We start from the raw sequence: 20,768 nt of genomic DNA, 5'->3' as shown, positions 1-20,768 counted from the left end.
AACCCTCCTGCCGAAGCAGGGTCACCCAGAGCAGGCTGCACAGGACCTTGTCCAGGCGGGGCTGGAATATCTCCAGAGAAGGAGACTCCACAGCCTCCCTGGGCAGCCTGGGCCAGGGCTCCGGCACCCTCAGAGGGAAGAAGTTCTTCCTCATGTTCAGATGGAGCTTCCTCTGCTCCAGTTTGTGCCCATTGCCCCTTGTCCTGTCACTGGGCACCACTGAAAAGAGCTTGGCCCCATCCCCCCTTCAGATATTTAGAGGCATTTCTAAGGTCCCCTCGCAGCCTTCTCTTCTCCAGGCTGAACAAGCCCAGCTCCCTCAGCCTCTCCTCGCAGCAGAGATGCTCCAGTCCCCTCCTCATCCTCGTAGCCCTCCGCTGGATTCTCTCCAGTAGCTAAGTTCTGCTCACTTGAGCAGCTTGGGACCTGCTCTTCAGCGTATTCTGGTAGTGACCTACTGGAAGCATATCTCCTGCTGATGGAGTGTCCCCAGGTGTTTGGTGGCCGGGCAAAATTAGGAAGATGGGTCCTGGCCAGCAGCAGGAAGGCGTTTGGTTGGTTTTTGAGCTAGGCAGCCGATCAGCTTTCCCAGTGTGATGATTAATCCTCAGCTGCCTCACGCCTCAGATGGTCTCTGCTGAACCCAAGGCCCTGGCTGTCGCACTCGCTGTCCCGCAGACAGCGCGTGGCTGCGTGCATCGTGCGAAGCCTTGTTAGCTGCAGCAGCGCTGTCGGCCTCTGTTCAGAGGGACAAAGGGGTCTGCTGGAGAAAGGGTTTAATCCTTTAAAGGTGCTTCAGCCCTCGATGGGCACGCCAAAGAGAGCGCGAGCACCGCTTCGAGTCCAGTAACTGCCAGTTGACGTGTGCTTAGTGCTACGGGAATATCTACTGTTATTGGTGCAGAATCCCAGAATCCCAGCATGGTGGGGTTGGCAGGGACCTCTGTGGGTCCCCCAGCCCAACCCCCTGCCCAAGCAGGGTCGCCCAGAGCAGGGGGCACAGCACCCTGTCCAGCCAGGGCTGGAATATCTCCAGAGAAGGAGACTCCACAGCCTCCCTGGGCAGCCTGGGCCAGGGCTCCGTCACCCTCAGAGGGAAGAAGTTCTTCCTTGGGTTCAGCTGGAGCTTCCTCTGCTCGTAAGGTGCTTTTCCAGCTGTCACATCCCTGAGGAACACCAGCTGTGTGTATGCCGGAGCTGACTGTACCTCCACACGGTGGCTTTTAGGAGCTCAGTGTGAGATGAAATTAAACCTGCCAAAGCATTTTGGGGTGAGGTTTTTGTTTTTAGCATCACGTTGGTACACGGTTGCTGTGTTTTAGCTGCAGGTGCACCAGGCTTCACCGTCTGCTTTGAAGCAGAAAGCGTGCTGGTGGGCCTGCATTGCTGCGTGGAGCGTGGAGCTCGGAGCCCAGCTCTGTTCCTGGCACTGTCCTTAAACTTGCTGTTAAAACTGTTTCTTTAGAACACGCCAGAGTGTGAAAAATACGCCTGCTGTCCTCTGCCTCCTTACCTGGAAGGTTCTCGGTGTGTAACTGAAGAAGATAACGCAGGGAGACCTCTGAGAGATGTCTGTTTCCATCTGTTGAAGCTCTACAGCGACAGGTAAATGGGCAAACAGTTCAAAAACGGTTTAGGAACACCTCGATCAGTCAGCGCCTTCTGGAATTCCCAGACCAGGGGTGGGAAATCGGCTTCAGTGTTTCCTGAACAGCTTCCAGTAGTCAAAGATCCCCCTTGCATGTACCCGCTTACGGCACGTGGCGACACTGCTGGCCATGGTACAGGTGATGAAACTTCAGCTTGGGAGCACGTTTGGGGTCTTACACGCTTGTTTTCCATGTCTGAAGAGTGCAGTAATCGTGCTTCACCATAGCTGCCTTTGCTGAAGGCATTGAGATGTCTGCAGGAGGAGCACGTACCGAGGAGAATCCCAGAATCCCAGCATGGCAGGGTTGGCAGGGACCTCTGTGGGTCCCCCAGCCCAGCCCCCCTGCCCAAGCAGGGTCACCCAGAGCAGGGGGCACAGCACCGCGGCCAGGCGGGGCTGGAATATCTCCAGAGAAGGAGACTCCACAGCCTCCCTGGGCAGCCTGGGCCAGGGCTCTGGCACCCTCAGAGGGAAGAAGTTCTTCCTCATCTTCAGCTGGAGCTTCCTCTGCTCCAGTTTGTGCCCGTTGCCCCTTGTCCTGTCGCTGGGCACCACTGGAAAGAGTCTGGCCCCGTCCTCCTGACCCCCACCCTGCAGATATTTAGAGGCATTTCGAAGGTCCCCTCGCAGCCTTCTCTTCTCCAGGCTGAACAAGCCCAGCTCCCTCAGCCTCTCCTCGTAGCAGAGATGCTCCAGTCCCCTCCTCATCCTCGCAGCCCTCCGCTGGACTCTCTCCAGTAGCTCCTCACCTTTCTTGAACTGGGGAGCCCAGCACTGGACCCAGCACTGCAGATGGGGCCTCCCCAGGGCAGAGCAGAGGGGCAGGAGACCCTCCCTCGTCCTGCTGCCCACACTCCTCCTCATGCACCCCAGGATCCCGTTGCCCTTCTTGGCACCCAGGGCACGCTGCTGGCTCATGGTCACCCTGTCGTCCCCCAGCACTCCCAGTCCCTCTCCGCAGAGCTGCTCTCCAGCAGGTCCGCCCCAGCCTGTACTGGTGCCTGGGGTTGTTCCTCCCCAGGGGCAGGACCCTGCCCTTGCCCTTGTTGAACCTCATCAGGTTCCTCTCTGCCCAACTCTCCAGCCTGGCCAGGTCTCGCTGAATGGCAGCACAGCCTGCTGGTGTGCCCACCACTCCTCCCAGTTTGGTGTCATCAGCAAACTGGCTGAGGGTACACTCTAACTCTTCATCCAGGTCGTTGATGAAGTTGAACAAGACTGGTCGTGACAGCCTGGATGCAGACTTCAGAGAAGAGCAAAAAGATTTTAAGAGCTGCTCCTATCTTTTTATTTTCTTAAAAAAAAAAAGAAACCTCAAACAAAAAAACCCCAAAACCCACCCACAAAAAAAAACCCCACAAACATAAACCCCCCCACCCGTGTAAATCACAGAGATGGAAGACCTGGAAGCCGGTGAAGGGGAGGAACGAGGTAGCAGCAGTCTCTGGTTGTGTTACGTGCGCGCTGTCAGCTCTTCCTGTTGCCAACACTTTTCCCCGCAGGCACCACGATCTCGACCAGCTGCTGGACCCCCGCAGCGTCACGTCCGACCCCCTGGACTACCGCCTGAGCTGGCACCTGTGGGAAGTGCTCAGAGCCCTCAACTACACCCATCTCCTGAAGCAGGGCCAGGGCGTGCTGAACGCGAGCTACGCTGCCCAGCTGGAGAGCGAGGGGCTCTGGGAGTGGGCTGTCTTCGTCCTGCTGCACGAGCCCGATGCCCAGTGAGTACAAGTTTCCTTTTTTTCTTTTTTTTTTGCCTGGAAATTAATGTGTTGGTCTGTTTAAAGACCTGCTGCAAGTACCATAATAATCCCTGCTTCTCTCACGTTAAACTGGAACTGCGCAGCTGGAGAATCCCCGAATCCCAGCATGGTGGGGTTGGCAGGGACCTCTGGGGTCACCCAGCCCAGCCCCCTGCCCAAGCAGGGTCACCCAGAGCAGGGGGCACAGCACCGCGGCCAGGGGGGCTGGAATATCTCCAGAGAAGGAGACTCCACAGCCTCCCTGGGCAGCCTGGGCCAGGGCTCCGGCACCCTCAGAGGGAAGAAGTTCTTCCTCGGGTTCAGCTGGAGCTTCCTCTGCTCCAGTTTGTGCCCGTTGCCCCTTGTCCTGTCTCTGGGCACCACTGGAAAGAGTCTGGCCCCGTCCTCCTGACCCCCACCCTGCAGATATTTAGAGGCATTTCGAAGGTCCCCTCTCAGCCTTCTCTTCTCCAGGCTGAACAAGCCCAGCTCCCTCAGCCTCTCCTCGTAGAGAGAGATCTGAATATCTGAAGGGTGGGTGTCAGGAGGATGGGGCCAAGCTCTTTTCAGTGGTGCTCAGCGACAGGACAAGGGGCAACGGGCACAAACTGAAGCAGAGGAAGCTCCAGCTGAACCCGAGGAAGAACTTCTTCCCTCTGAGGGTGCCGGAGCCCTGGCCCAGGCTGCCCAGGGAGGCTGTGGAGTCTCCTTCTCTGGAGATATTCCAGCCCCGCCTGGACAAGATCCTGTGCAGCCTGCTGTGGGTGACCCTGCTTCGGCAGGGGGTTGGACTGGGTGACCCACAGAGGTCCCTTCCAACCCCTACTATTCTGTGATTCTGTGATATTTCACTAACCAGGTTGCTCAGAGCCCCATCCAACCTGGCCTCGAGCACTTCCAGTGATGGCAGAACTTCTCTGGGCAACCTGTTCCAGTTTTCAGCCACCCTCATAACAAAAGAATTTCTTCCTCGTGTCCGATCTAAATCAACCCGCTTTCAGTGTAAAACCATCGCTGCTTGTCCTGTCACCACTGGTCCTGGTAAAAAGTGTCTCTCCATCTTTCTTATAAGCCCCATTTTTGTGTTGAAAGACTGCCATAAGGTTTCCCCGCAGCCTTCTCTTCTCCAAGCTGAACAAACCCAGTTCTCTCAGACATTCCATCAGAGTTCCATCCCTCTGGTCATCTTTCTGACCCTCTTCTGGACCTGCTCCAACAGGTCCAGGTCTTATTTTATACTGGGGACCCCAGAACTGGATGCAGGACTGCAGATGGGGTCTCACCAGAGTGGAGTAGAGGGGCAGAATCAGCTCCCTCAACGTGCTGGCCAGGATACAAATGGCCTTCTGGGTTGTGAGCATGCTTTGCAGGCTCATGTCCAACTTTGCATCCACCAGTATCCTCAGGTCCTCCTCAGGGCTGCTTTCAATCCATTCATCCCCCACTCTCTACTGATGATGTGGACCGCCCCAGCTGAGGTGTGGGAACTTGTACTTGGCCTTGCTAAACTTCGTGAGGTCCACGTGGGCCCACCTCTCAAGCCTGTCCAGGTCCCTCTGGATGGTGTCCCTTCCCTGCAGTGTGTTCACTGCACCACACAGCTCGGTGGTGTTGGCCAACTTGCTGAGGGTGCACTTGATCCTTCTGTGTCATTAATAAAGATACTGAACAGTGCCAGTCCCAGTGTGGGCCCCTGAGGGACACCGCTTGTCGTCCATATCCATGTGGACGTTGAGCCACATGAGATGGGCAGAGAGGAACCTGATGAGGTTCAACCAGGGCGAGGGCAGGGTCCTGCCCCTGGGGAGGAACAACCCCAGGCACCAGTACAGGCTGGGGCTGAGCTGCTGGAGAGCAGCTCTGCGGAGAGGGACTGGGCGTGCTGGGGGACGACAGGGTGACCATGAGCCAGCAGCGTGCCCTGGGTGCCAAGAAGGCCAATGGGATCCTGGGGTGCATGAGGAGGAGTGTGGGCAGCAGGGCGAGGGAGGTTCTCCTGCCCCTCTGCTCTGCCCTGGGGAGTCCCCATCTGCAGTGCTGGGTCCAGTGCTGGGCTCCCCAGTTCAAGAAAGATGAGGAGCTGCTGGAGAGAGCCCAGCGCAGGGCTGCGAGGATGAGGAGGGGACTGGAGCATCTCTGCTACGAGGAGAGGCTGAGGGAGCTGGGCTTGTTCAGCCTGAAGAAGAGAAGGCTGAGAGGGGACCTTCGAAATGCCTCTAAATATCTGCAGGGTGGGGGTCAGGAGGACGGGGCCAGACTCTTTCCAGTGGTGCCCAGCGACAGGACAAGGGGCAACGGGCACAAACTGGAGCAGAGGAAGCTCCAGCTGAACCCGAGGAAGAACTTCTTCCCTCTGAGGGTGCCGGAGCCCTGACCCAGGCTGCCCAGGGAGGCTGTGGAGTCTCCTTCTCTGGAGATATTCCAGACCCGCCTGGCCGCGGTGCTGTGCCCCCTGCTCTGGGTGACCCTGCTTGGGCAGGGGGTTGGGCTGGGGGACCCCCAGGGGTCCCTGCCAGCCCCCCCAGTCTGTGGAGGATTGCTTGCCGGAATAACGCCGTCTCCTCTCCTCCCCCAGCACGCGGGAGCGGGCCGTGCGGGAGCTCCTCGGTCGGCACTGCGCTCTCGCCGAGACGCCGGAGTCTTGGGCCAAGGAGACGTTTCTGACGCAGAGGCTCTGCGTCCCCCCGGCGTGGCTGCATGAAGCGAAGGCGGTTCGAGCGAGGATGGAGGGCGACAAGCACAAGGAAGCCCTCTTCTTGTTCAAGGCCGGGCACTGGAACCAGTGTCACAAGCTGGTGGTCAGGCACTTGGCCTCAGGTCAGTCTGCTCTCCTGAATTCTTTCTTTTTTTTGGAGGTGGGAACAGAAGTCTCTGGGTGTTGGGTCCGAGGGGTCGGGCTGCGTTGGTGGCACCGGGGTTGGCAGAGAGCGGCTGGCTCTTCCACCCCAGCCCTCCCTTGGTAGCTTCATGAGGATTTTTTGCCCCCAACACGCGAGAAGGGCAGCGCTCGCCCCTCCTGCGTGTCCCCGGCCCGTGCCGCGGGGCAGCGGTGCCGATCCTGGAGCCCTGTCCTCCCGGTGTCCCTGCGCTGGGAGACGCGGCGGCCGCAGAATTGCTGTTTGCAGGTCAGGAGTGAAGCATTGGCCATGGCCAACAGCGTCAGGGAGTGGTAAAACTGACCCAGGGGACAGTCCCTGGCTGCTTTTTCTTAACCATCAACATCCCTGACTTGTGAGAAACCCTTTTGCGCTGCTGCTAACGTGCTCCTTCTCTCCAGATGCCATAATTAATGAGAACTACAAGTACCTAAAAGGATTCCTGGAAGACCTTGCCCCTCCGGAGCGCAGCGCGCTCATCCAGGACTGGGAGGTGGCGGGGCTGGTTTACCTGGACTACATCCGCGTGATCGAGATGCTGGATAGGCTCCAACAGGTAACAAACCAAAACATCTGTCCCTTTTTCCTGCAGTTTTGGTGGATAGTGTCGAAATGAGGTGTGGGCTCTGCCCTGGGGATACGCTCTGTGGAGCCACAAGGGTCAGGAGTGGAGGAGGAGGAACAAGGCGAGCGGTTGCTGGTTACCGGGGAGTCTGCGTGTCTGTCCCCTCTAGTTCAGTTCCAGACTTTGCAATTAAATTAAATTAAATGCTGATAAATATCTGCAGGGTGGGGTCAGGAGGACGGGGCCAGACTCTTTCCAGTGGTGCCCAGCGACAGGACAAGGGGCAACGGGCACAAACTGGAGCAGAGGAAGCTCCAGCTGAAGACGAGGAAGAACTTCTTCCCTCTGAGGGCGCCGGAGCCCTGGCCCAGGCTGCCCAGGGAGGCTGTGGAGTCTCCTTCTCTGGAGATATTCCAGCCCCCCTGGCCGCTGTGCTGTGCCCCCTGCTCTGGGTGACCCTGCTTGGGCAGGGGGTTGGGCTGGGTGACCCACAGAGGTCCCTTCCAACCCCACCATGCTGGGATTCTGAGATTCCCCCACTTCAGGCAGGATTTAGTGTTGCTTCTCTTCTGCTGGACAGATTTGCCTCGGTGACCTCGGGCCATCCCTGAGCGGTTCTGCACAAAGGCTTGGGATGGCTCAGGGCCGACTCTTGTTTGCTTTCCAGCTGGATTGTTCCACCTACGAGCTGGAGCGCTTACACACCAAAGTGACGTCGCTGTGCAACAGGATAGAGCAGATCCAGTGCCACAGCGCGAAGGACCGCCTGGCCCAGTCAGGTACGGCGACGCCGATCGCCCGCGGCCCCCCGGGAAGGGCAGCTTTGGGAGCGGGCACGGGGAAGGCAAGGCTGTGGTTGGCGCGGTGAGCCCTGGGTTGCTGCACGTAGAGCTGCTGGTCACCTTCTCGGGCCGTTTCTGCGGCCTGGGTGATGCGGCATCCCGCGTCTGGACCTGCTGGAGAGCAGCTCTGTGGAGAGGGACTGGGAGTGCTGGGGGACGACAGGGTGACCATGAGCCAGCAGCGTGCCCTGGGTGCCAAGAAGGCCGATGGGATCCTGGGGTGCATGAGGAGGAGTGTGGGCAGCAGGGCGAGGGAGGTTCTCCTGCCCCTCTGCTCTGCCCTGGGGAGGCCCCATCTGCAGTGCTGGGTCCAGTGCTGGGCTCCCCAGTTCAAGAAAGATGAGGAGCTACTGGAGAGATCCCAGCGCAGGGCTGCGAGGATGAGGAGGGGACTGGAGCATCTCTGCTACGAGGAGAGGCTGAGGGAGCTGGGCTTGTTCAGCCTGGAGAAGAGAAGGCTGCGAGGGGACCTCAGAAATGCCTCTAAATATCTGCAGGGTGGGGGTCAGGAGGACGGGGCCAGACTCTTCCCAGTGGTGCCCAGCGACAGGACAAGGGGCAACGGGCACAAACTGGAGCAGAGGAAGCTCCAGCTGAACCCGAGGAAGAACTTCTTCCCTCTGAGGGTGCCGGAGCCCTGGCCCAGGCTGCCCAGGGAGGCTGTGGAGTCTCCTTCTCTGGAGATATTCCAGCCCCGCCTGGACAAGGTGCTGTGCCCCCTGCTCTGGGTGACCCTGCTTGGGCAGGGGGCTGGGCTGGGGGACCCCAGAGGGCCCTCCCAACCCCGACCATTCTGTCATTTTGTCTGGTCTCGTGCCGCTCTCTCCTGGTAGGCAGTGCAGTGCCTTGCCCGTGCCTGGTGTTAGTGCTGAGTAAAGCAGGAGCAGGCTTGCGGAGCGCGGTGAGGTGTAAGCAGTGAGGCCAGGTTTTGGTTACGCTGGTGGAGGAGGCTCACACTGGGGCGGAGAGAAGGCCGGGTCCCCCGAGGGCTTGGTCCCACCAACCCCACCACATTCCCCACGGCATCGCTGTTCCAGCTCCCACGCGCTGACACCCTCGCTCCCTCTCCGGAGCGCGCTGGGGAGCGCGCAGCGACGCTCCTCTTCCTCCTCCTCTTTGCAGATATGGCCAAGCGCATCGCCAACCTCCTGCGGGCCGTCCTCAGCCTGCAGCACGCCCCGGACCCCGTCTCCGACTCCGCGCCTGACCTGCAGCGCGTCCCCCTTCGCCTCCTCGCCCCCCACATCGGCCGCCTGCCCATGCCGGAGGACTACGCCTTGGAGGAGCTCCGCGGCCTCACCCAGTCCTACCTGCGCGAGCTGACGGTGGCGACTCACTGAGGGGGGATCCCTTCCCCCCAGGGACGGCTTTTACCGTTTGTTACCCCCTTACCCTTCTTCGGAGGGCGAACGACCTCTCCAGCCACGCGGGTTTTTCCACAGAGGAGCGCGACGGCTGTAGGACACCGGGATTTGTCACCTGGGCGAGCGGCGAGGCTCGTGGGACCGGGCTGGCACCCTCCACCGCGCAGAGTTTGCCCCGAATCAATAAAACACCTCTTGCCCAAGCTGTCTGCGGGACCTGGTGCCTGTGGAGGGTGGCACGGTGCGGGCGCCGACTCCGGCAGCTCCTTCGCTCCTCCCCGGGCAGCGCCGGAGGTGGCGAAGCGCGGTTTGGGACAGGTTTCCGTGGGTGGACTCCCGCCATAACGCCCCGAACCTCCGGCCCCCGCGCTGCCCGCGGCTCGGTTTCACCCGGGGCTCGGTCTCTGAAGGGTGCTGGGGTGGGGAGGGAGGAGAAAAGCCCCCTCAGTGTCTCTTCCCGAGTTCCCTTGCGAAGTTGGCGACCTGCAAGCGGCGGGTTCCTCGCATTTCTCCGTCTCCAAAGCGAGCTCGCTGCCGCGGCGGGGGAGAGGGAGGTGATGGCCATGGTGTGCCCCGACGATGCCACCTCCGGGGTCCCCTATGGGCGCTCATCCTGTTTTGCCGCCTTCCGGGACTGCAGGAAGGGCCCCATCCTGCGCCCGCAGCAGAACTCCCACCCTCGCTCACCGGCCCCAGGAGCGGAGCTGCCGCGGGAGCCGCCTCGCTGGGTTCCGGCGAGCGGAGCCGCCGCCGAGCGCTCCGCTGTGTACAGGCTTCACTCCTCCTGTCTTTAGAAACCGGCTATTTTTGGAAGAATTAAAAGAAAAAAAAAACCCAAAAGCTGTCTGTGGGTCTGCTTTCAGGGTTGCTGCGGCGGCACCTCCTGCCGCGGCCGCCGCTCGCTGGGGCTGCTTTGCGCTGGCTGACTGAAGGTCTTCATGCATGAGGATTGTGTAAAGGTTTTTATTAAAAAAAAAAAAAAAAAAAATTATAAATAAATGATCTACATTATTTTCCTGTCTTTTTGAAAACGAGAAATAAAATGTTTATAGTATTCCTACGGTTTCCTTGGCTTTTTAAGTAAGACGCCAGTTTTGAGGGCGCGGGTCCCTGGTTTCGTCCTGGTCACGAAGGACGTGGAGAAGGTGGCCCTGGGTGCCAAGAAGGCCGATGGGATCCTGGGGTGCATGAGGAGGAGTGTGGGCAGCAGGGCGAGGGAGGTTCTCCTCCCCCTCTGCTCTGCCCTGGGGAGGCCTCATCTGGAGTACTGTGTCCAGTGCTGGGCTCCCCAGTTCAAGAAAGATGAGGAGCTACTGGAGAGAGTCCAGCGGAGGGCTGCGAGGATGAGGAGGGGACTGGAGCATCTCTGCTCCGAGGAGAGGCTGAGGGAGCTGGGCTTGTTCAGCCTGGAGAAGAGAAGGCTGAGAGGGGACCTTCGAAATGCCTCTAAATATCTGCAGGGTGGGGGTCAGGAGGACGGGGCCAGACTCTTTCCAGTGGTGCCCAGCGACAGGACAAGGGGCAACGGGCACAAACTGGAGCAGAGGAAGCTCCAGCTGAACCCGAGGAAGAACTTCTTCCCTCTGAGGGTGCCGGAGCCCTGGCCCAGGCTGCCCAGGGAGGCTGTGGAGTCTCCTTCTCTGGAGATATTCCAGACCCACCTGGCCACAGTGCTGTGCCCCCTGCTCTGGGTGACCCTGCTTGGGCAGGGGGTTGGGCTGGGGGACCCCAGGGGTCCCTGCCAACCCCACCATGGTGGAATTCTGGGATTCTGTACTGGATGTGTTCATGGTGGTCTTTACTGGTGAGACTGGTCCTCAGCAGACTCAGGTCCTGCAGACAAGGCTGGAGCGAGGAAGGCTTGCTTTGGAGAGGAGGGAACAGGTCCCCTGGCCGGGTGTGAGGTGAGGGCTGAGGGAGCCGTCCCCTGTCACGACAAGGCCGCTCTGTACCTGCAGAAGGTCGCGGCGAGCAGGGGACGCTCCGCCAGAGCCTCGGCGGAAAGCAAGGACAGCGGGAAGAGAGAAAATCCCAGCGACCTTCCAGGAGGCTGCGGGGAGCTCTGGGCTGGGGAGCTCCCCGGTCGCTGGCGGGTGATGGAGCACGTCCTGGAACCATCCGCAGGGGTGGGAAGGAGAAGGGGGCTGCAGGGCCGGGGAGGGGCTGAGCGGGGAGATGCCCTCGGTGGAAGGGGGTGAGGGACGGGGCAGGCTGCGGCTTCGCGGCACAGGGAGGGAGATGTTTCCGTGCAGCACAGACCAGGCGTGTGCCAGGCTGAAAACTGGGTGCGTGTGCTCAAAAAAGGGGATAAATAAACCCCAGGTAAGTACAGAATCGCAGCATGGTGAAGGTTGGGAAAGACCTCTGAGGTCACCAAGTCCAACCGCCAACCCAACACCCCCATGACTGCTCAACCATGTCCCCAAGTGCCACATCCACACGGTGTTTGAACCCCTCCAGGGATGGGAACTCCACCACTGCCCTGGGCAGCCTGGGCCAACGCCTGACCACTCTTTCTGTGGAGAAATTTTTCCTAATCTCCAATCTGAACCCCCGCTGATGCAATCTGAGGCCATCCTCTGCTCCACAAGAGGCCAGGACACCTCCATTTGCACCCAGGGCCATCCACATTGCCCTGTCCCACATGACAATGGCCCAGGCCTGGTACCCAGCCCCTCGCAGAATCAGAGAATCATGGAGTCACCAAGGTTGGAAAAGACCTCTGAGATCATTGAGTCCAACCGCCAACCCAACCCCACCACACCTGCTCAACCATGTCCCCAAGGGCCACATCCACACGGTGTCTGAACCCCTCCAGGAATGGGGACTCCCCCACTGCCCTGGGCAGCCTGGGCCAAGGCCTGACCACTCTTTCTGTGAAGAAATTTTTCCCAATCTCCAGTCTGAACCACCCCTGACACAACTTGAGGCCATCCTCTGCTCCATGAGAAGCCTGGACACCTCTGTTTGCACCGAGGGCCACCCAATTTGCCCTGTCCCACACGACAACAGCCCAGGCCTGGTACCCAGCTCGCAGAATCATGGAATCATGGAGTCACCAAGCTTGGAAAAGACCTCTGAGATCATTGAGTCCAACCGCCAACCCAACACCCCCATGCCTGCTAAACCATGTCCCCAAGAGCCACATCCACATGGTTTGTGAACCCCTTCAGGGATGGGGACTCCCCCACTGCCCTGGGCAGCCTGGGCCAAGGCCTGACCACTCCTTCGGTAAAGGACCTTCGCCTGGGCACGAACCCAGAGCTCTGCTCCCCAAGGCCGGTGGTCGGGGCTGGAGACGGGGCTGGGGGGGACCCACTGCCCACTGCCAGTTCTCCCTCTCGGAACGCTGTAGAAGCAGCGGCGATTTGCGTCTCCTTGCCCGCGCGGCGCGGCTGTCCTGCTGTTAAACGTGACACCGGCCTCACCGCGCCGGGAGCCGGGTCACTCCGGCTTCACCTCCTTCCATTACCGTAATTGCGGCTCCGCAAACCCAGCTGCTGCCCGGGGCCGGGGAGCGGCGCGGCTGGGACCTTGGGCCGGGGATGAATAATTCACTGCCTGGAAACAAAACCTCCAGCCTTAAAACCGATCGGCGCGCTGCTGGGCATCTGGTGCCGGCGATCGGCGTGGGAAAGGTGCCAGGGGAGCCGGAGTCGGCGACCTCCCACATGGCCGGAGCCGGGGAGCTGCTCTGGCACCCTGGCAGCTGGGACCTCTCTGCCACTTGCTGCTTTCTCCCCTTGGTCACATCCCTTAACCTCCCAGGAGCTTGTTCTCACCAAACGGGAACGATCTTCCCTTTCCTTGCTCTTTTCCAGACAGCAGAGAGGGGGATGTCCCTCAGCCCAGGGTCTGCAGCACAGAATCACAGAATCACAGAATAGTAGGGGTTGGAAGGGACCTCTGTGGGTCATCTAGTCCAACCCTCCTGCCCAAGCAGGGTCACCTACAGCAGGCTGCACAGGCTCATCCCACCGCAGCTTCCAGTGCACGAAGCTGCTGGCCTGGAGCTCCGAGCAGGCAGAAGCTCCAGACAAGGCGGTGAGGAGGGGTCTCATCCCGGCCTGCCCAAGCCCACCGTCCTTGTCACCACGCTCCTGGCCCAGAGATGGGGTCCCACGGTTCCGGGTGCTGATGGGTGACAGGGTGACCATGAGCCAGCAGCGTGCCCTGGGTGCCAAGAAGGCCGATGGGGTCCTGGGGTGCATGAGGAGGAGTGTGGGCAGCAGGGCGAGGGAGGTTCTCCTCCCCCTCTGCTCTGCCCTGGGGAGGCCCCATCTGCAGTGCTGGGTCCAGTTCTGGGCTCCCCAGTTCAAGAGAGATGAGGAGCTACTGGAGACAGTCCAGTGAAGGGCTGCGAGGATGAGGAGGGGACTGGAGCATCTCCCCTACGAGGAGAGGCTGAGGGAGCTGGGCTTGTTCAGCCTGGAGAAGAGAAGGCTGAGAGGGGACCTTAGAAATGCCTCTAAATATCTGCAGGGTGGGGGTCAGGAGGACGGGGCCAGACTCTTCCCAGTGGTGCCCAGCGCCAGGACAAGGGGCAACGGGCACAAACTGGAGCAGAGGAAGCTCCAGCTGAACCCGAGGAAGAACTTCTTCCCTCTGAGGGTGACGGAGCCCTGGCCCAGGCTGCCCAGGGAGGCTGTGGAGTCTCCTTCTCTGGAGATATTCCAGCCCCGCCTGGCCGCGGTGCTGTGCCCCCTGCTCTGGGTGACCCTACTTGGGCAGGGGGTTGGGCTGGGGGATGCCCAGGGGTCCCTGCCAACCCCGACCATGCTGGGATTCTGGGTGAAGATCCCCGGGCACGGGCAGACCCGGCGGGAAGGGGCTCGGCTGCACCCAAACCCCGACCCCCACCCGGGGCCCCTCTCCGTTCCCCCCCTCCCGCCCCCCCCAACGCCGCACCGGGACCGTCGCTCCCCGGGGGCCGCCCCCCCCAGCCGCTGACGTCACGCGGCCCCCCCGGGTCCCCCGGCGGCGGTGCGGGACGGAGCGGTGCGGGACGGAGCGGTGCGGGATGGAGCCCGCAGCTCGCCCGCTGCTCGCCCTCTGCCTCGCCGGCTGCCTCCTGGCCCCGGGTAAGCGGGAGGGGGGGGGACACGAGGGGCGCAGACCCCCACCCGGGCGCGGGGAGAGGACCCCCAGTCCCGGGCAGCAGCGCCAGCCCCGTCTGGGGGTCGGGGGCGGGGGGATGGGGGGGCTCGGCGTGGCGGTGGGGAGAGGTGGGGGGGGGGGTCCCGGCGCGCTCCCCCACCCCGCTCGGCTCCGGGGGGGTCCCCGCGGGTCTTGGGGGGGGGGGGGGGTCCGTGGGGAGGGGTCCGGCCGCGGCCCCTCCAGCCGGGTCCGGGTCCCGCAGGCTGCGGCGGGGCGCAGGGCAGGGTGGCCCACAAGCTGCTCCACGACCTCTTCGCCAACTACTCCAGCGCCCTGCGCCCGGTGGAGGACACGGACCGGGCGCTCAACGTCACCCTCCAGGTCACCCTCTCGCAGATCATCGACATGGTGAGCGGCCGGGCACGGCACCCGCACCCCGCTCCCCGTCACGCTCCTGCCCATCCCTTGGCCGGGCTCCACTCTCCTCCTCCACCCAGCGCTGGTGCCCAGCCCTCGAAACCAGCCCAGACCCCTCAAAACCAACGCGACTGCCCCCAGGTCAGCTCAGACCCCTTGAAGCCAGCTCAGACCCCCCCCCAACATCAGCACGCTCCCCCGCCAAATGCGCTTAGACCACCTGAAAGCAGCTGAGACCTCTACAACCTCCCAAAACCAGGAACCAGCGACAGGACGAGAGGCGGTGGCCTCAAGCTGCATCAGGGGAGGTTCAGGTTGGAGATTGGGAAAAATGTCTTCACTGGAAGAGTGGTCAGGCCTTGGCCCAGGCTGCCCAGGGCAGTGGGGGAGTCCCCATCCCTGGAGGGGTTCAAACACCGTGTGGCTGTGGCCCTTGGGGACATGGTTGAGCAGACATGGTGGGGTTGGGTTGGTGGTTGGACTTGATGGTCTAGGAGATCTTCTCCAACCTTGATGATTCTGTGATTCCATCTCCCTGCCATCCCCCTCTCCCTGCCATCACCTTCTCCTCCTGCCATCTCCACCTCTTCCTGCCATCTCCACCGCTCCCTGCCATCCCCATCTCCTCCTGCCAGAGGAGAAAAGGCCAAGAGGCGACGGCCTCAAGCTGCATCAGGGGAGGTTCAGGTTGGATATCGGGAACAATTTCTTCACTGAAAGAGTGGTCAGGCCTTGGCCCAGGCTGCCCAGGGCAGTGGTGGAGTCCCCATCCCTGGAGGGGTTCAAAAACCATGTGGATGTGGCCCCTGGGGACATGGTTGAGCAGGCATGGTGGGGTTGGGTTGGTGGTTGGACTCGATGATCTCAGAGGTCTTTTCCAACCTTGGTGACTCCATGATTCCATGATTCTGCAAGCTGGGTACCAGGCCTGGGCCATTGGCGTGTGGGACAGGGCAATGTGGATGGCCCTGGGTGCAAACGGAGGTGTCCCGGCCTCTCATGGAGCAGAGGATGGCCTCAAGCTGCATCAGGGGAGGTTCAGGTTCGAGATTGGGAAGAATTTCTTCACAGAAAGAGTGGTCAGGCGTTGGCCCAGGCTGCCCAGGGCAGTGGGGGAGTCCCCATCCCTGGAGGGGTTCAGACACCGTGTGGATGTGGCCCCTGGGGACATGGTTGAGCAAGCATGGTGGGGTTGGGTTGGCCGTTGGACTTGGTGATCTTAGAGGTCTTCTCCAACCTTAATGATTCTATGAATCCCCTCGAAAGCAGCTCAGCCCCTCGCAGAGGCTGCCGGACTGGGGGCCGAGTGTGGCACCGGGGGTCCCTCGCCCGCACCCACCTCTCTCCCCTCGGCAGGACGAGAGGAACCAGGTCCTCACCTCCTACCTGTGGGTCCGCCAGGCCTGGCTGGACGCCCACCTCACCTGGGACAAGGACTCCTACGACGGCATCGACAGCATCCGCGTCCCCAGCAGCTACGTCTGGCGGCCGGACATCATCCTCTACAACAAGTGGGCTGTGCTCATCCCCCCCCCCCAGCTCGGGGGGCTCAGGCTGGGGGTCAGGGGGAGGCTGCATGGGCATTGCCAACCTCAGGGCTGCAGGTGGGGTGGGAGAGCAGGGGGGTCCTGGCGTGGGTGATGCGAGGTGATGGACACCCCAGTTGGGTTGCAAGGGGGGGCCCAGGGGGGCTGGCAGCAGCCGACTGTGGACGTGCCAGCGCGGGTGCGGCCGGGGGCACCGAGCCCCCTCTTTGGGGTGCAGGGTGACGCGGGAAGGGGACACGGCACTGGGAGCAGGCACTCGGCCCCGGCCCTGCAGACGCTCGCTCCGCGTGGGGCTCGGGGCCGTGACGGCCCCACGGCCATCCCTCCCCCAGCGCTGATGACCATTTTGGTGGCTCGATGGAGACCAACGTGGTGCTGCGCTCCGACGGGCTCATCATGTGGGACTCGCCTGCCATCACCAAGAGCTCCTGCAAGGTGGACGTCTCCTACTTCCCCTTCGACGGGCAGCGGTGCCGCCTGACCTTCGGCTCCTGGACCTACAATGGCAACCAGATCGACCTCCGCAACCGACTGGACACCGGGGACCTGACGGACTTCGTGGAGAACGTGGAGTGGGAGGTGCTGGGCATGCCGGCCACGAGGAACGTCATCACCTACGGCTGCTGCTCCGAGCCCTACCCCGACGTCACCTACACCCTGCTCCTCCGCCGCCGCGCCTCCTTCTACATCTTCAACCTGCTCCTGCCCTGCCTCATGGTCTCCTTCCTGGCACCCCTTGGCTTCTACCTGCCGGCCGACTCGGGGGAGAAGGTCTCGCTGGGGGTGACGGTGCTGCTGGCCCTCACCGTCTTCCAGCTGCTGGTGGCAGAGAGCATGCCGCCCTCGGAGAGCGTCCCGCTCATCGGTGAGCCTCAAGAACTCCCAGGACCCTCCCATGTGACGAAGGTGTCTGCACCGTGGAGATGGACAGTACCGATGCTGGGGAGGGTGCTGTGTGGGGAGGGGGTTGCGGGTCTCCTGGACTCGGCACTGGTGAGGCCGCACCTCGAGTGCTGAGCTCAGCTTTGGGCCCCCTCACTAAGAGAAGGACATTGAGGGGCTGAAGCGTGTCCAGAGAAGGGCAGCGGGGCTGGGGAGGGGGCTGGAGAACAAGTCCCATGAGGAGCGGCTGAGGGAGCTGGGGCTGCTCAGTATGGAGAAGAGGCGGCTGAGGGGAGACCTTCTCGCTCTCTACAGCTCCCTGACAGGAGGGTGCAGTGAGGGGGGGTTGGGCTCTGCTCCCCAGGAACCAGCGATGGGACGATTTTGGTCAGGCGTTGGAATAGGCTGGCTAGGGAGGTGGTGGAGTCCCCATCCCTGGAGGTGTTTAAAAAGCGTGTGGATGTGGCCCTTGGGGACATGGTTTAGCAGGCATGGTGGGGTTGGGTTGGCGGTTGGACTTGATGATCTTAGAGGTCTTTTCCAACCCATGACTCTATGATGAGAGGCGATGGCCTCAGGTTGTGTCAGGGGAGGTTCAGCTTGGAGATTGGGAAAAATGTCTTCACTGAGAGAGTGGTCAGGCCTTGGCCCAGGCTGCCCAGGGCAGTGGTGGAGTCCCCACCCCTGGAGGGGTTCAAAAACCATGTGGATGTGGCCCTTGGGGACATGGTTGAGCAGGCATGGGGGTGTTGGGTGGATGGTTGGACTTAATGGTCTTAGAGGTCTTTTCCAAACCAAGATTCCATGTTTCTCTGCCCCCTCGGCCATGGCATCACCGCTCGTTACCCACACAGGGAAGTACTACATCGCCACCATGACCATGATCACGGCCTCCACCGCGCTGACCATCTTCATCATGAACATCCACCACTGCGGCCCGGGGGCCCGACCCGTGCCTCCCTGGGCCAGACGGCTCATCCTCCACCACATGGCCCGGCTCTGCTGCGTCTACGAGGTGGGCGAGAGCTGCAAGAGTCCCCGGCGGGTGCCAGGTGGGCGGGCGGGCAGGGGGGACACCAGCGTGCTGGAGGAGAGCCCCGGGGAAGGGGAGACGGGCACCGAGGCAGGGGGCTGCCCCCGGGACGGCTGCCTGTGCCATCACGATGGCCTGCTGAGGAATGTCGGTTACATCGCCGGCTGCTTCCGGCGTCACCGAGCTGCCCAGCGCCGGGCTGGCGAGTGGAAGAAGGTGGCCAAGGTGATGGACCGCTTCTTCATGTGGGTCTTCTTCCTCATGGTCTTCCTTATGAGTGTGCTGGTCCTGGGCAAAGCTGCCTGATGGCCCTGTGGACCCACCACCCCGATGCAGCCCTGCGCACAACCCTGAGGGACGGTGGTGGCTGCGGGTGCCACATGAGGGTGGGAGCTCCACCAGCACCGGAGAGTGGAGGCCACCAGCGGGACCCCCAGCCCGGCCAGGGCCACCCCCGGCCCACATCACCCCATTGCACCCTGCACCTGAGAAACCCAACAAACTGGAAATAAACCCTGGAGCGTGTGTCCTCCCTCTCCTGCCTGGGGTCTGGGGGTGCCGCGGCTTCACCGCGTGGGCTGTGGGTGGGCAGCAAGAGGGGTGGGACCCTTGGGGACCCTTCTCTCTGCGGGGCCATGCCCAGTCCTCGCCGGCCCACCCAGAGCTCCACAGGAGTGGGCAGAGCCTTGGCTCTGTGGATGAGTACGGACACATGGATGCACGGACACGTACAGACGCACACACGTGGCACTCGATGGGCGCCGCTGGCTGGCCGGGCCCTGCTCCCCGAGAGCTCCCAGACCGACAGACATCGGTGCAGCTTGGGGGGGGTCTCACGTCACCCCAAAACCACGCAAGAGATCCAGCAGCACCCCAAACTGCTGCCACTGCTCGTGGCTGTGCCCACCACCTGCGGCCCCCATCCTCTTGGCACCTCCCTGCAGAGATGTGCCTGAACTCCAGGAGGGTCCTGCTGGCCCATTTCTGCAGCCCCCCCAGGTCCCTCTGGACACCAGCACACCCACTGGGGTACCGGCCAGCCCCTACCCCAGTTTGGTGGGTGCCAGCGGTGCCTGGTGCCAGCCCGTCCCCGCTGGGCTCGGGCACTGAGGGGGTTGCACCCCCAGCCGCACGATGGGTGGATGAACCACGACACCAGGGACGGAGAAAACATTTAATATTTGAACAATTCAGATGGGAGGGCAGCCCAGGGGGGTTCCCATCCCCGCACGCCCCGGCCGCTCAGTGGTAGGGGATCCCCTTGTCCTTGTGGAACCATCGCTGCCACCACTGGGACTTGCAGCATCGGTCACGTAGGGGCTGAAAGTGGCATCTCCACCAGGCCTTGAGGCGTCGCCAGCCCTCCCGCAGGCACCGTCCTGCCCTGCATGGAGACCAGGCCGCTCGGCCATGCGCCCTGCCTGTGGGCTCCAGTTGCTGGGGTCCAGTCTCTGCCTGGGTGCTGCTCTTGGAAGCAGCAGGGATGCTGCTGGCTGGTCCTCCCATGGAGGTAATGATGTCTGCCAGCTCTGAGCTGCTTCTTTCTGGCCCCGTGGGGCTGCTCCTCTGGAGCCCCTTGGGACTGGTCCTTTGTGGTGCCATGGGGCTGCTCCTCTTTGACACTATCCGGCTCCTCACGCTCTGCCCTGTGGAGGTGCTGATTTCTGACACCATGGAGCTGCTCCTTTCCATGTCCATAGAGCTGCTCACTTCCACGTACATGGAGCTGAGGGTCTCCGGGCTCATTGCTCTGTCCCAGTGTAGGACCCCATCCACAGCCTCATCCACGTGGTCATCAAGCCATGACACGTGTTCTCCGAGGCTCTGGGGCCACACTGCCAGAGGGACGTCCTCCTCCGTCTTGGTGGGGGGATGTGGGAGCTCCCCAGGAGGTGTCCCACCGCAGGCTCCCCTGCTTCCCCCCTCTTCTCCTTGCTCTTGAGCCTGCAGCTTCTGCAGCAGCTCACGTCGTTGTTCCGTTGACAGCTCGTTGGCCTGAATGGCGCGGATGAACTCTGGAATGAGCTGCACCACGGTCATGGGCATGTGTGGGGAGCTGGTGGGGGATGGCTTGACATGTTTGGGGCTCTGTACCCTGTCCTCCTTGTCCCCAGGGACCTGGTCTTGCTCTGCCCACGACACTGGCTGCAGTGGGCGCTCCTGGCCACGGTCTGGCTCCGGCTGCCCCAACAAGACGCAAAGAGGCTTGCGGGACTGGGAGGGTGCTGAGCGGTTGAGTGCCGGGAGCTCCATCATTGCACCATGCCAGGAATCCGGGAAGGAGTAGAGCGAGCCCGTGGAAATGGAGCTGATGTGTGACAGGGAGGCCAGGGAACCCACGGAGTCCATGGAGGTCAGCAAGGCCAGCGAGGTGTTGCTCCACTCCTCCGTGCTGTCCCTGCAGAGGAGGAGAGAGAAGAGACCCCGCTGCACCCCGGCCCCTCCACCGGGACCCACGGGCAGCACCCCGACCTCGGCCGGCAGGCAGGGCTGGGCAGTGCGGGCAGGGGCAGGGCAGGGTGTCATGGTCTGGGGCAGGATTTGGGGACTCCCCCAGCACTCACACTGTCTCCACGCTCGGCAAGGCCTTCACCACTCCTCCATTAGCAGTGGGAGAATCTATAGAGGGAGGAGATGGAGTGAGCGGCCGTCAGCCCCCGGCACAGCCCCGGCTCAGCGCTGCCGTGGGGTGTTGGCTGTTTGCAGGGCGCTTGGTGCTGGGGCCACTCACCTCTCCGGTTCTGTTGCC

The 20,768-nt window shown here is 62.0% G+C and overlaps 2 protein-coding genes across 3 annotated transcripts in view; both read left to right on the top strand.

Annotated features, from left to right (window-relative positions):
- NUP98 (nucleoporin 98 and 96 precursor) overlaps positions 1–10,073 on the top strand; it is a 56,544-nt gene extending 46,471 nt beyond the window's left edge. For both annotated transcript variants that reach the window (XM_075414174.1, XM_075414182.1), the window contains exons 28-33: positions 1,466–1,605; positions 3,154–3,375; positions 5,972–6,213; positions 6,674–6,828; positions 7,505–7,616; positions 8,802–10,073. In XM_075414174.1, the coding sequence (XP_075270289.1) occupies positions 1,466–1,605; positions 3,154–3,375; positions 5,972–6,213; positions 6,674–6,828; positions 7,505–7,616; positions 8,802–9,019 (1,089 nt within the window). In that variant the 3' untranslated portion in view covers positions 9,020–10,073. The remainder of the gene's footprint in view (positions 1–1,465; positions 1,606–3,153; positions 3,376–5,971; positions 6,214–6,673; positions 6,829–7,504; positions 7,617–8,801) is intronic.
- A 3,990-nt stretch (positions 10,074–14,063) lies between these two features.
- On the top strand, positions 14,064–18,325 carry CHRNA10 (cholinergic receptor nicotinic alpha 10 subunit). The gene is made up of 5 exons (XM_075420101.1): positions 14,064–14,124; positions 14,403–14,548; positions 15,914–16,068; positions 16,437–16,969; positions 17,841–18,325. Exons 1-5 carry the CDS (start codon positions 14,064–14,066, stop codon positions 18,323–18,325), a joined length of 1,380 nt encoding a protein of 459 aa, XP_075276216.1.
- Positions 18,326–20,768: the final 2,443 nt, after the last annotated feature.

Source organism: Opisthocomus hoazin, chromosome 1 (genome assembly GCF_030867145.1).
Source record: "Opisthocomus hoazin isolate bOpiHoa1 chromosome 1, bOpiHoa1.hap1, whole genome shotgun sequence".
Classification (NCBI taxonomy): domain Eukaryota; kingdom Metazoa; phylum Chordata; class Aves; order Opisthocomiformes; family Opisthocomidae; genus Opisthocomus; species Opisthocomus hoazin.
The sequence above is the reverse complement of the archived record's forward strand: the minus strand, read 5'-3'. Positions and strand labels throughout refer to the sequence as shown.

Bases quoted from the DNA above. Each gene is read 5' to 3' on its own strand.
- CHRNA10 (XM_075420101.1), top strand. From the start codon at position 14,064: ATGGAGCCCGCAGCTCGCCCGCTGCTCGCCCTCTGCCTCGCCGGCTGC. The intron at 14,125-14,402 runs GTAAGCGGGAGG...CGGGTCCCGCAG, and splicing joins CGGCTGCCTCCTGGCCCCGG to GCTGCGGCGGGGCGCAGGGC. The intron at 14,549-15,913 runs GTGAGCGGCCGG...TCCCCTCGGCAG, and splicing joins TCTCGCAGATCATCGACATG to GACGAGAGGAACCAGGTCCT.